The sequence below is a fragment of the Rousettus aegyptiacus genome, unplaced genomic scaffold (genome assembly GCF_014176215.1).
Source record: "Rousettus aegyptiacus isolate mRouAeg1 unplaced genomic scaffold, mRouAeg1.p scaffold_m13_p_5, whole genome shotgun sequence".
In the NCBI taxonomy this organism is placed as follows: Eukaryota; Metazoa; Chordata; class Mammalia; order Chiroptera; family Pteropodidae; genus Rousettus; species Rousettus aegyptiacus.
In genome coordinates this window covers 95,125,285-95,137,779 of record NW_023416308.1, presented here as the reverse complement: position 1 = coordinate 95,137,779, position 12,495 = coordinate 95,125,285, and the positions used below count along the sequence as shown (strand labels likewise).

At 35.1% G+C, this 12,495-nt stretch overlaps 1 protein-coding gene across 1 annotated transcript; it reads left to right on the top strand.

Moving 5' to 3' along the window:
• Positions 1–516: 516 nt before the first annotated feature.
• Positions 517–10,928, top strand: LIN7C (lin-7 homolog C, crumbs cell polarity complex component). The gene is made up of 5 exons (XM_016147416.2): positions 517–585; positions 3,375–3,493; positions 3,743–3,814; positions 5,365–5,574; positions 6,125–10,928. The coding sequence occupies exons 1-5, from the start codon at positions 549–551 to the stop codon at positions 6,278–6,280; spliced, it is 594 nt and encodes a 197-aa protein (XP_016002902.1). The 5' UTR covers positions 517–548; the 3' UTR covers positions 6,281–10,928.
• The last annotated feature ends 1,567 nt before the right edge of the window (positions 10,929–12,495 follow it).

Below are 12,495 nucleotides of genomic sequence, written 5' to 3'. Positions count from 1 at the left end.
GATGATTTGCGCCTTGAATTTTTTAAACTAAAGCAGCTACCACAAAAGGAAAATTTATAATATACCATTTACACACTTAGGTGTCACAGAATCGCAGGGTTTAAGAATGGAAAGGACCTTGGAGATAGGACTTTTTGTTGCACAGATGGAGAAACTGAGGACGAAAGCGGCTACGTGAAGATAGAGCCATCGGTGGTGAAACTTGGATAAGAATCCGGACTCCGCCACATGAGACGAAGGTTCCAAGCAGGTGGGATGAGGCTTGAATCCCGAGGCAGGGAACAAAAGCCGAGAAACGGGCTCTTTCCAACTTTGAAGCTAGGATATTCGAGAACCTTACACCACTGAGGGTGTAATGCACAGCCTCTACCTACAAACAGCACCTGCGCTCACGCACCTCTTCCCCTAGAGGCCTGGGTGAGACCCAGACCTCGCTCCACCTCTCGCGATACTGGCCGGACCTCGCCCTCTCTGCTCCCTCTAGGCCCCGCCCCTCACCGCAGCCCCTCTGTCGTCATTTCCTGTGGGTCTGTAGGCAAAGGGAGAAGATGGCGGCGCTGGGGGAACCTGTGCGGCTGGAGAGGGGTGAGTGCGGCGGAGGCGCGGACCAAGGAGGGCGGAGGGGGTGGAGGAGTGCCGTGTCGCAACAGGGGAGGAGGAGCGGCCCAAACTCCGAGACCCGGAGCCGGGCTGTCCCTCCAGCTGGCGTCGGTGACCGTCGACGTCCTTGCGTCCGGCCCCAGGGTGGGCGCTTGCGATCCTCTTGACCGACACTCAGACGACTTTTCTGTTTGCGTAAACTGTCCCAGGGCAGAGCCCTGTTGAATACCACCTGCCCGCGTCCGCAGACACATGCCGCACACTCGCGTGAGCACAGCAGGCGCGGCGTTCGGAGACGTATTAGCTCGAGACGCAAACATCACACACCCAGTTCGGACAGATGTAAAATATTTTGAAGTGCAGCTGTATTCCTTCTTTACAAACTACAATTTCAAACTGTTGCCGGTTCCTTGTTTAGAGCAGACCGTCAAGGAAAATAAACCCTATTCTGCTGAATAATTAGAAATCTAAGTCAATGAAAATTAATGGTTATGCCCCTGTCAGGGTCCTATTACAGATTTTCAGCATTCCACTTTTCTCCCCAAATCCTTTGTTTTAAACAATTTCAGGCATGCTTTTGATAAACCAGTATTAGAAGTCATGGGTTAAGATTGAAGAGATTCAAACTAAACATTTTGCATACTAGTAAGTAGTAAACAGTTTAGGAAGGAGATTAAAAATATCTTACAAATATTAACATTTGCAGTTATAGTCTGAATATTTAATAATATAAAAAACTGCTCTAAGAAAGGAATACATTTTTAGAATAATTGTGTTTTTGGAAACCAGTTTTCTCCTCTTCACACAAACAATTGGGCACTTAACTTATGGCGTTCACTTTTGTAAATAACATTGTTTCCTCACAACCCACCAGACCATTAATTAAAGCATCATTTTTGACAGAGGAGTAGCTTCTCTTGGAAGACTTTCTAAGTTAGGCCTAATTCTGTGACATCTTCCTCTTGAGCACAGTGGCATTTTGTTTTGTAGATGGGAACAAATCTTTTTGGTGTTAACAGGAGTAGGTGTTTTTCTTTGAAATCCAGTTGTAAGAGTCTAAATTGTTGGCAGTCTTGCATTTTTAAGTGCAACACAAAATGTGAAATTTAATTTCGAGCATTTAGTTTTTTGATAGTCATGGCTCTGTTTTTTTTTTTGCTGTTTCAGAGTTTTCTTCAGTTCCACAGTAGAATGCTCAGTACCTTTTAGAATGGATTACTAGTGGTTGCCATTTAGTAGGGTGAGGAAGTCAGATTACATCAATTCTTATTCTTATTTAGAATTTTGTTTAACAGGCTCTATTAAACGTTCCCAACAATCTTTCAGTATAAAATCAGTGCATATGATCAGGATCTCTAATTCTTTCTAGAAATTTTCAAAACATGATTCAGTGAACACATTTAAGCATATGTTAGGTACAGATTAAATTCTGTAAAGAGTATTTTACTTTTTTCAATTTTTAATTGTGTACTGTAACTTTGCCAGTTAAAATCACTGATGAACCAGTAGCCTCCATTCAGCAGCCGTTCTGTTGGTTGGATAGCAGAATGAAAAGTTTGTTTCCATTGCATTTAACATCAGTTTAAGCTTGTATTACCAAAGTTGGAAAATATTTTTTCTTCACTACATTTATTTCTAGTTTTCCAGTTGCAAACACAAAGGTCATATTATATAAAGAAAAAGTTCTAGTCCTTCCATATATTATAAAATGCAGAACAACTTCCCATTGAGAGGAGGTGAGATATAAAATAATAGATATTCTAGCCCCTCGAAGTACAAAACCAGTTAAAAAAAAAAGAAAAAGAAAAAATAGTAGACAGTCATTAGTAGTGTTGTAGCATGATTCTGAATCTCATAAAGTTTCTTAAGTCATGAGACAGTTATCCTCACACTTCCTAGTGAGAATTGTCTAACATGCTTAGTATATTTGTATAAATGGGTACCACCCCTTAATGTTTCTTATGATTAATTGGTGCCAATGGTGCCAAATGTAACAACATTTATGCTTGCTACATGCCAGACCATTTTCTGTATGTTTTTTGGTTTAGTTATCAAGTAATTCTTACAAGAAAGGTAGTGTTATTCCCATTTTATATGAAGAAAGTGAGACACAGGGAGGTAAAGTAATTTTCCCAGGATCACCCAGCTAGTATTGAAACCAGATTGACAAAATTCACTTTTTTTCCCTTTTGTAATTATATGTATCTGGTTGTCTTACTTAAAACACTTCCTAAGTTGAAAACCGATCAGTTAATTTGTGTTCTGGTGACTAATTGTATCTGTAATTGAACAGTTGGTATCTACCATATATATATCGTGTTTTCCTTTGGAAAATGAACAGTGATTTCACTAGCACACAGTATATTCCATTGTTCAGTGCTTTAATTGCTAACAATGATAGGTAAGTTTTGACTAAATAGTTACAGATAACACTGTCAGCTTTTCTGAAGCAGTACAGTGTTTATCTATCAATCTATCACATTTGAGCCCCAGTCCTTTCCTGTGACATTTAGTATTCAGTTTTCTTGTCTCAGTGATGCTTTTTCCCAGATTTTATACATGTGCAAGATGAGTATTTCTAATGTACTGTAAAATTGAGCCTTCTGATATTTTACATTCCCATCCTCATATGTGTACACACACATGCTCGTACTCTTATGCTTTTTTTCTCTGTGTTCTGCATATGTTATTGAGAATCCGAATTGGTACACTGTTACATAGGTATTTAGAGACTCTTTGGAGAAAATTATCACTGTGTGCTTGTTTAACTCTAGATATTTGTAGAGCAATTGAATTGTTGGAAAAACTACAAAGGAGTGGAGAAGTACCACCACAGAAGCTTCAGGCTTTACAAAGAGTCCTTCAAAGTGAATTCTGCAATGCTGTAAGAGAGGTGAGTAAATGAGATTAAAATTTACTAAAAACTTGAGTTAATTAGATAATACTTTGAAATTTGGTTTGAGAATTTCTTAACAAACTTTAAAAAACATCAGAATCTGTCCTCATTTTTGGAATTTCTAACAGAAAAACATTTTACAAAGATGCATAACTTTTCCTAAAATTTTAACACATTCATTAACCTCACAGAACTCAAACCTAGCATATTCCAAGATTTAAAATCATAATAACTTTGATTTTATAGGTATATGAACATGTCTATGAGACTGTGGACATCAGTAGCAGTCCTGAAGTGAGAGCGAACGCGACTGCAAAGGTAAATTTTTCATTTACTAAAACTGAGAGATTCTTTATAAATTAGAGGTTTAAAATATGCAATTATTAAATTCATAATAGGCTTACTTTGAAAACTAACATAGTGTCCTTCAACCTACACTAAATGTCTCAACTACTAAGAAACAAGACCCTTCTTTTAATTGTCTTTACAAAAGATAATCTATCATGCAGTTAGATAATATATTAAAAACACATTTACATACAAGTAGTTATACACATAATAGTTATATACAGTATACATGTATTATGTAAATTTTCATCAAAATTCTGAGGTATGAATTACTATCCTTATTTTATTGGCGAGGAAGTATCAGACTGGGTTATCTGCCTCAGACCATACAAACATTAAATGGTAGAACTCCGGTACTCCCCCAGGTTGTTCTTTGCTTTCTTTTTTACCTTAACTCTGCAATTATGGGGTAATGTCAGTAGTAGGTTATCCCTGCAGAGCTGTGGCTGGCAGGTTTTATGTGCTTTATGTACGTGTTTTCCTCTAATAATTCCAACATTGATCTCAGTATCCATCATAAATGGTTAGATGACTTATACTAACATTTGTCATTAGCAAGTAATTTTTCATTGACAGTTAACTGGTTCACAAAAGGAAATACTGGATTTTGTGCTGAATACAAACACTTAAACATGGTTGTAGTTTGACAGAATAGAAAAAAACATAGAAATTTGGCTTTAATTCCTGAGTTATATGACCTTTGTAGCTTAATGAATATCTGAGCCTTAGTTCCAATATCTGCAAAATGGGACCTCTCTCAGAGTTTAGAACATAGTAGTAGTCAACAAATCTTGATTTTCTTCCTCTCCCCTTTCCCATTTTTGCTCATGCATCCTGATCTATCACGAAAAATGGTACCAGGTTACTTAATTACCTTTAAAAGAAAAATAAAACCAAATATCTTAACTTTGTGTTAGAATTAATCTGGATGAGTCTAAATTTGAAAATTTTAAAGATGTGGCTCTCTTTGATCTGTGCAGTTTTAGTAGTAACTAGATAACAAACAAAAAACATTCATGTTGACTATATGTACTCTTTTTCTTGATTCTGAGTTATTTGTTAATGAGTTATTTTGTATAAGAAACAAAATAGTACAGCAGCCAAAATGCCTGCATATAATTACACCTGCCTCCTTATAGGTTATGTAGATAGGTTGCGTTCTACACAAAGGCCTTTGAAGGAGCTGGGCTATCCAGTCCCAGAGCTCAAGACTGCTGGCATGTCAGGGTAGGGGTTCTCCTCTTTAACGTTAATGTTCGTCTGCCCAACAAGCTTGCTTCACAGAAGTTCTGAGCCCTGGATGGACTGACCTGAACAATCTTTACATGTCCTACATAGTCCCACAGTATGCTTTCCATTCTTCTCTAAAACATCTGCTTAGCTTACCTTCTCCTCAGAACTGCCAGTTTGTGGGTATTCAGACATCAAAAGTAGGAACTTCGAAGGTAGTTTCTAAAAAGAGACTGAAGAACTGAGGTTAACAAAGGTCATGTTTTTTAAATAGTAAAATTCTTTTTTAGGCTACTGTTGCTGCGTTTGCTGCCAGTGAAGGCCATTCTCATCCTCGAGTTGTTGAGCTACCAAAAACAGAAGAGGGCCTTGGATTCAATATTATGGGAGGCAAAGAGCAAAACTCTCCAATCTATATATCTCGAATAATTCCAGGTGGAATCGCAGATAGACATGGGGGCCTCAAGCGAGGAGATCAACTTCTTTCTGTTAATGGAGTGGTAAGGATGTTTTATTTCTATTTGTTGTAATGTGTTATGACCACTTGGGGGTGTATATGAGTTAGAGAAATAGGCGATGTAGGGGGAAGAACAAAAAAGCTTTGTAGTTTAGAAATCCCATGGGAGAATTCTAGGCAGTACTGTTTAATATGGTGATACATTTTAAAGTACTTTAAGTGTGTTTTGCTTTTTTCCAATGTAAATTACCACTTCTTGGTATGATTTTTATGAAGTTAGTATGCTGTTTAGTAGTTGAGGCAATATTTCAATTAGAAGTCTTATCTCATTTTAGTCTTCTGATTTATTGAATAATGGGGCAGATAGATTGGTACGCTAATTATTTGTATCTTGTAAACCATTTCCTGGACTACAAACAGATTATGACTTAGCAGAGGATTTCCCACTGATTAACATAATAAACCTGGGTATTTCATTGGTTTATAGTGTTGAAATGATATAACATTAAAACTTTTTTTACTTACATGTATTTTAAGCATTTTTGCATTTTGACTTACGAAACCTAGATACTAATTGTGTATTTTTTTTCTAGAGTGTTGAAGGAGAGCATCATGAAAAAGCTGTAGAACTGCTGAAAGCGGCTCAAGGAAAGGTTAAATTAGTAGTACGATACACACCCAAGGTCTTAGAAGAAATGGAGTCACGTTTTGAAAAAATGAGATCAGCCAAACGCAGGCAACAGACCTAATGCCATTCAAAACTTTATATTCCATTTTGCTTATACTTAGAGAAGATTTACTTGTGACCTACTGATGGCCGCAGTGCCAGTGATTGTAAAAAACAAACTCTCCATGAAATGCTCCTTGCCGTTTTATAAATGCCTATTTTAACATCACTTATGGTTCCAGAGATGCATACACTTTTTTCTGACAAGAAAAAGTAAAAGGTGATGAGGGCAATTTTGTCCCGCTCTTTTTACAGGCCTTTTTCCAATGCAGATTTTGTCATAAAGTTGTTACAGATTTTTAAAAATGCTTTTTTAATATTCAGACGTACTTTTACATTCTTAATCTTTTTTTAGGAAAAAAAGTTTTCTTCATTTGGCTGCTTATTTAAAAATAACCATTCTCCATTTCTTTTTTTGCTTACTCTATTTTTTTTAACCTGTAAAATTTCTTTACAGTTTTCCAAGAAATTAAACATAACAGTTTCAGCTACAGCAGTTCATTACACTGTCAGTGTTAACATCACTGCTGCATTTTGTACTTTGAACACACACATAATACACATAATTGATAAATCATAGCACAGTGGAAGTTTTTTACTTTTAAACATAAATGGATAGTGATGACTCATTTATACTGATTTATAAAAGTAAGTTTTTAAACACTTGAACAATCATTGCTAAAATATGTATTCTTTCATAATTGAGCAGCAAGGCAAAAGGATGTAATTTGATTTTTAGCATTACTGATTACATCTCTTTATATTCAACAGTATATCAAATTACAAATACAAAACAGCTTCAGGTTTCATCTTTTGCAAATTTTTTAATGCTATTCATTTTTATTTAAATACATTTCTCATATTTTGGTCCTTCTATTCCTAGGGATGAGCCAGTGAGTTTATGGTGAGAAATAGCAGAAGCAAAGAAGAAAAAGTAATACTTAACCTCATTAGCCTCCAGAGTTACACACACTAGCGTGGTTTAAGGAATTGATTTTAAATAGGAAGATTATGCAAGGATCTATTTAAGATATTTAGGAATTATGGGGTAATGAATTCATAAGAATCTGTAGACTGTCAAAATAAGTAGGAACTTATAATGGTTAGATTTAGAGATAACGATCTTTATCATTCAAATATGATGGGAATTCTGAGGGATACTTTCGATTGTCCACTGGATGTCACTATTTTACTAAAAGGCAGCTATTAGTGCAAGACAGATCTTTTTAAAGGCTGAAATTAGAGTTGAAGTTAATTTTCAGTCGCAACTTACAGGAACATTTGTATTTTTTTTTTTTAACTGACAGATGCTAAAAAGAAGATAATGGTTTGAAATATATAAGGAATTTAGATCCTGTGTAAAAAGTGGGCATTTTGTAACATTCCTTCAGGAAGACTAGAAATGTATAACTTTTTCTGCATGTTGTGAGCACTGTGAGTCTTAAAAGATTATTCCAGTGTTCAGAGATTTTCAGAATATAATCAGCGTTGTTATTTATCATTTAGGTTTTGAACACTGGATTGCATGGTTGAATGTGTCTTTAGTCCACTACAAAATATGCTTGTTATTGATAGGATCATGTTGTTAAATTGTATAGTTTCAAAATCAATTGTTTTTAAAATGTTGAGACCAAAGTAGCATAGAATTATGGATTTATTTTAATTTAATTGTAAAATTATTAGAGATATTTGTTGTAGAGCTTTATATATTAAAGAGAGGTATTGGTGCATATAAAAACAGTAATAATATTATGCTCGTATTCTTGCATTACAGAGTAAGTAAACCCTGAAGAAATCTTATTTTAAGCATGGCTACAGCTGCAGTAGCTTTTAAGGGCGTGTCAACATTTCATTATAAATTATAGCTTCCTCGTTCAGTATCTCAGCTGTTTCAGAACTAGAAGCCAAGTTAAATCTTTTTTGGTGTTGAAACTTAGTAAGTTGAGTAAGCTGTTTTTTTTTTTTTCTTCTACAGTAATCCACAATCTGTTCTTTGTGTGGGTTGGCACTTAATTATAATTCTTAAAATAAAGGTAGCTTAAAGGAGCCAAATACAGTGGTTTTGCTTGCTGCTGTTGAGCATGAGTAGCAGTAGTTTGTTTTCATTAATGCAGTTTTTGCAGTGTATCCCAGAGTTTTAAATCCTGACCATAGAAACATTTAATCATTCAGTGGCCAAGATGTACAGTAGTGGTTAGTGAGGAAATGAAGGCATTTTTCCGTCATGTAAGTAAATGTATGATTCATGAGCAAAACTAGGAACATAGTAAGTATATATAGTAGGTGCTTGATTTGTAATTTATAATTGTTCCCCGCTTCCCAGTTTCCATTTATTTTCTTGGTATTTCAAAACGGATTAACTCAGTGATTCTGAACCTTAGCTGCATATTAGAACACCCTGCAGAACTTTAAAAAGTGTTAATACCTGAGTTCCATCCACACCAGCTAAATCAGAATCCCTGAGGGTGAGTCTACACACTTTTTTTTTTTTTTTTTTTAAGTTTTCTGGGTGGTTCTGAAGGACATGGCATGTAGGGCTAAGAACCACTAGTTTTCCCCTTTATAAAATTACACTGGACTATGTTTGGAAGTATCAATAGAATAATTCAATTTACAGCTACTGTTAAGTAGCAGCAAATATAATGATTGGTTATATTTCTTAATTTCTTTAGGAATAAAAGGTACTTGGCATTCCCTTTTTAAGAAGTAATTAGTCTTTTTAAAAGAAATAAATAAAATTTGCCACTAGTTTAAATGTAAACTTGATGTTTCATCTTTCTGCCCCCTTCGCCTTAGTAAAACCTAAAGATAAATGTTCATTATTTGAGAAAGCACGTTTTAAAATTGCAGATGAGAAATAATGTCATTGATAATTACATGCTGTCTTAAGGCCACTTTATTAGCATAATACTAGATTATAGTGGCCTAGTTCTTTGGGGTTTGAAATTCAGCTGTGTGGTTTTTAAAAAATCATTATCTTTTGAATTTTTGAGTTATTTTCAAGTACTTAAGCAGTTTGACTCAAGTACTTTGTTTACAATTTAAATAGATATAGCATTTAATAGAAGAAATGTCTATGGCTTATCTGAAAAGAATGTCAGCATGACTTGTAGACTTAAATACATGTTGTGACTATTTTATAATGTGGAATGATCATTGAAATATCAAGGATTCTAATAATCGTATTTACTGAATAAATGTATGTTTATGAATTTTCTAATTTATATCTTGTCTCCTGCTAACAATCTGGTTTTATACTTTTATTGTCCAAAATTTAATTAATAGTGTTTTTTTAAAGGTCATTGCGATTCTGTAATTGGTTAAATAGTGGAAAAAAACAAATTGCTTATTCATTGATTTTCAAGAACTTCCAAACATTCGTATCTGGATATAGTTTTTAAAAATATTAGCAAACAGTATGATTCTACTTTAATTCTTTTTTGAGGTAAAGAAATACCCAAAGTGAATTTAACACTTTAATAGATGATTTCATTTATCAATTGAATTCTGATTCTAAGGCTTATTTAAAATAAATTTGTATTGTGTTCTTGTTCGTTGGATTTGAAAAAAAAATGAAATAACTGCACGACAGGTGTGTTTTTTGACAGCTGTGTATAGTATAAAATAACAAATGAGGTAAAAGAAAAATCTATGCTGGTTACTGGAATGAAACTTCAAATTCTTATATTTTATTTTGTCTTTCATAAAATATAACTAAGAAAAATGTTCTCTTGTGTTATTTTAAGAGAGAGAGTATGGCATGTGTTTGAGAGCACAGAATCTGGAGCTGGACTACGGTGGTTTAAATACAAAGTTCACCATCACTGCATAACCTTAAATGAGTTACTTAACTTCCCTGAGCCTTAGTTCCCTCATCTGTCATGTGTAATAAGAATGCCTGTAAGTGTAATATCATTATTTGTGAAGCCCTTGGAAAGGTGCCTGGCATAGTAAGTGCTATTTGTGTTTGCTATTATTTTTATGTAAAATAGCATTGGGACCTTATTAACTAAAGGAAGATGTTATGGCCAGTAATTAAGATAATAAGTTCTTAGTTTTGATGCCTAGAAAACATGATGTTTAATTCGTGCTTAAAACTTTAAAAAAAAATAAGATTCATAGAAATGTTCAGAGCTCTGTCCAATCCAATCAAAGAAACTCCTGGAATTCTAAAATTAGTGGAGTTTGGAGGGTGAAGGGTTGAAGTCACATGCAGAATAAAAATCAGCACTGTAAGTCTCAGTAAAGAATTTGCTCAGAAAAAATTATAAGGAGGCTATGTCTAGCTCTAGGGACAATGGATTATTAGAATGGAGATGAGACAATACAAGGTGTAATTCGCCATCATGAATTTTTAAAATGTATGAAAATATACCAAACAACCAGGGGTACAACAGAAAGCATTTATTGTTATTCCTCAATTTCTTCAAAATTGCAGTAAACCAGAATACCTGTTCTCTGAATCTTCCAATTCTGGTTTTGTTATATTCACTACATCGATTATTCTGGCATTAATATAATGGAGTGGTGACAGAAATTTGTACATATATTTCCATGCTGGCAGAAAACCTCCACCTGATGAAATCTTTCAAGATTTTATATATAGGACAAAAGGTAGATTCATACAGAATCCACTTGTCAATTTTATTCCTTTGATTTTAAACTTTTTTTAAAAAAAGACAGCTTTATATCAACAAGATATGTATGAGAGCTCCTCTAATTATCACCTACAGAAATATATTTTGCACACAATCAAGATTTGGTCCTTTAAAAAAGTTTTCATTAGGAAAGGAAGTATGGAACAATTTTAGTTTGTTACAGTCTCCAGAATTGTTCAATTAGATAAAGATAAGAAAATAGCCATTGTTTGCAGATAAGTTCCCTTTATATGGTGGTGATTAAAAATAATTCATCAAGTAACAAAAACCTCAAACTTTTTATTTTGTTTTTATTTTTTTATTTGGCAAAGAAATGCGATCTGAAAGCACAAAATAGCCAAGGTAAATCTCTAATTTCTGGTATCTCTTATTTGACATAATTTGAGCCCAGAGTTTAGAAACAGATATTTGACTTTTGTGTTTGAGGTGTTCTGAGTTGAATTCCCCCTTCCACCCCCCAAAAAAATATGTGCTGGGAGTCCTAATTCCTCAGAATGTCTTTATAGAGATAGTCAAGTAAGATAATTAGGGTGGGCCCCAATCTAATGTGGTAGTGGCCTTACAAAAGAAAAAGAAATTTGGACACAGGGAGAAAACCATGGAAAGATGAAGCCAGAGATTGGGGTGATCATTCTGCAAGCCAAAGAATGCCAGTAAACTCCCAAAAGCAAGAAGAGACACGTGACTACATTCTCCTTCACAGTCCTCAATAGGAACCAGCTCTGAGGACAGACACAGTTCAAACTTATATCCTCCAGAACTATGAAACAATAAATTTCTTATTTAAGCCACCTATCAGTGGTAACCCTGGAAAACCAATGCATAAGAGAATACACATTCTGGTGGCATCATTATCAAAAATAGGTACTGAAACAAAATTAAATGTGGCTTCTCCCAAAATGAAAAGTGTGCAATAAAGTTTTAGTAGAAGTGCTTTGGGTTCAGAAAAGATGAGATTCCTGGCCTTGGTGGTAAGAGGGAAATGCTGAGTTCTTTGTTTTCTGTGGTTGAAATGCTACCTTAGACACCTGTGCACCTAAGCGTGTGCTTCCAGTTGGCCACCTGGACCCATCAGCCCATTAGAACTTAGTTTTTTCCCTCATTTTAGGCTGCCAGTTACTACTGCATGGCTGCATCTTTCTTAATTCAAGGACTTCCCAAGAGTTGGCTGTGGCAGGAGAAGATTCAGCACTGAGGAGAGATGTTTCTGCAGCAGCCCTTGCTCCAGTGGAAATGTGATGAGAATTTGTTTTCGGCCAGGGATATTTCACCCATTAAAGATTTTAGTGGGCTCCTTATGGTCCATGTACCTGACGCAAAAGTATTCAACCAGAACCAATTGTGTGCTCTGTCCTTAAGACTCTCCATTGCACTTTGGATAAAATCTAAATATCTTGCCGTGATTGCAAAGGTTCTGCCGAATCTTTTCCCAGCTTCCACTCAAGCCTTATCTCATCGCACTGCCTCACTTGCTCTAGTCCACACCAAATTCCCTTGGCTAGAAGCCTCTCCCTCTGGTTCTTCCATTGGCCGACTGCTGCCATTCAAATGTAAGCTTAAGTTACCACCTCTGTTAAGC

Bases quoted from the DNA above. Each gene is read 5' to 3' on its own strand.
- LIN7C (XM_016147416.2), top strand. From the start codon at position 549: ATGGCGGCGCTGGGGGAACCTGTGCGGCTGGAGAGGG. The intron at 586-3,374 runs GTGAGTGCGGCG...GTTTAACTCTAG, and splicing joins ACCTGTGCGGCTGGAGAGGG to ATATTTGTAGAGCAATTGAA. The intron at 3,815-5,364 runs GTAAATTTTTCA...ATTCTTTTTTAG, and splicing joins GAGCGAACGCGACTGCAAAG to GCTACTGTTGCTGCGTTTGC.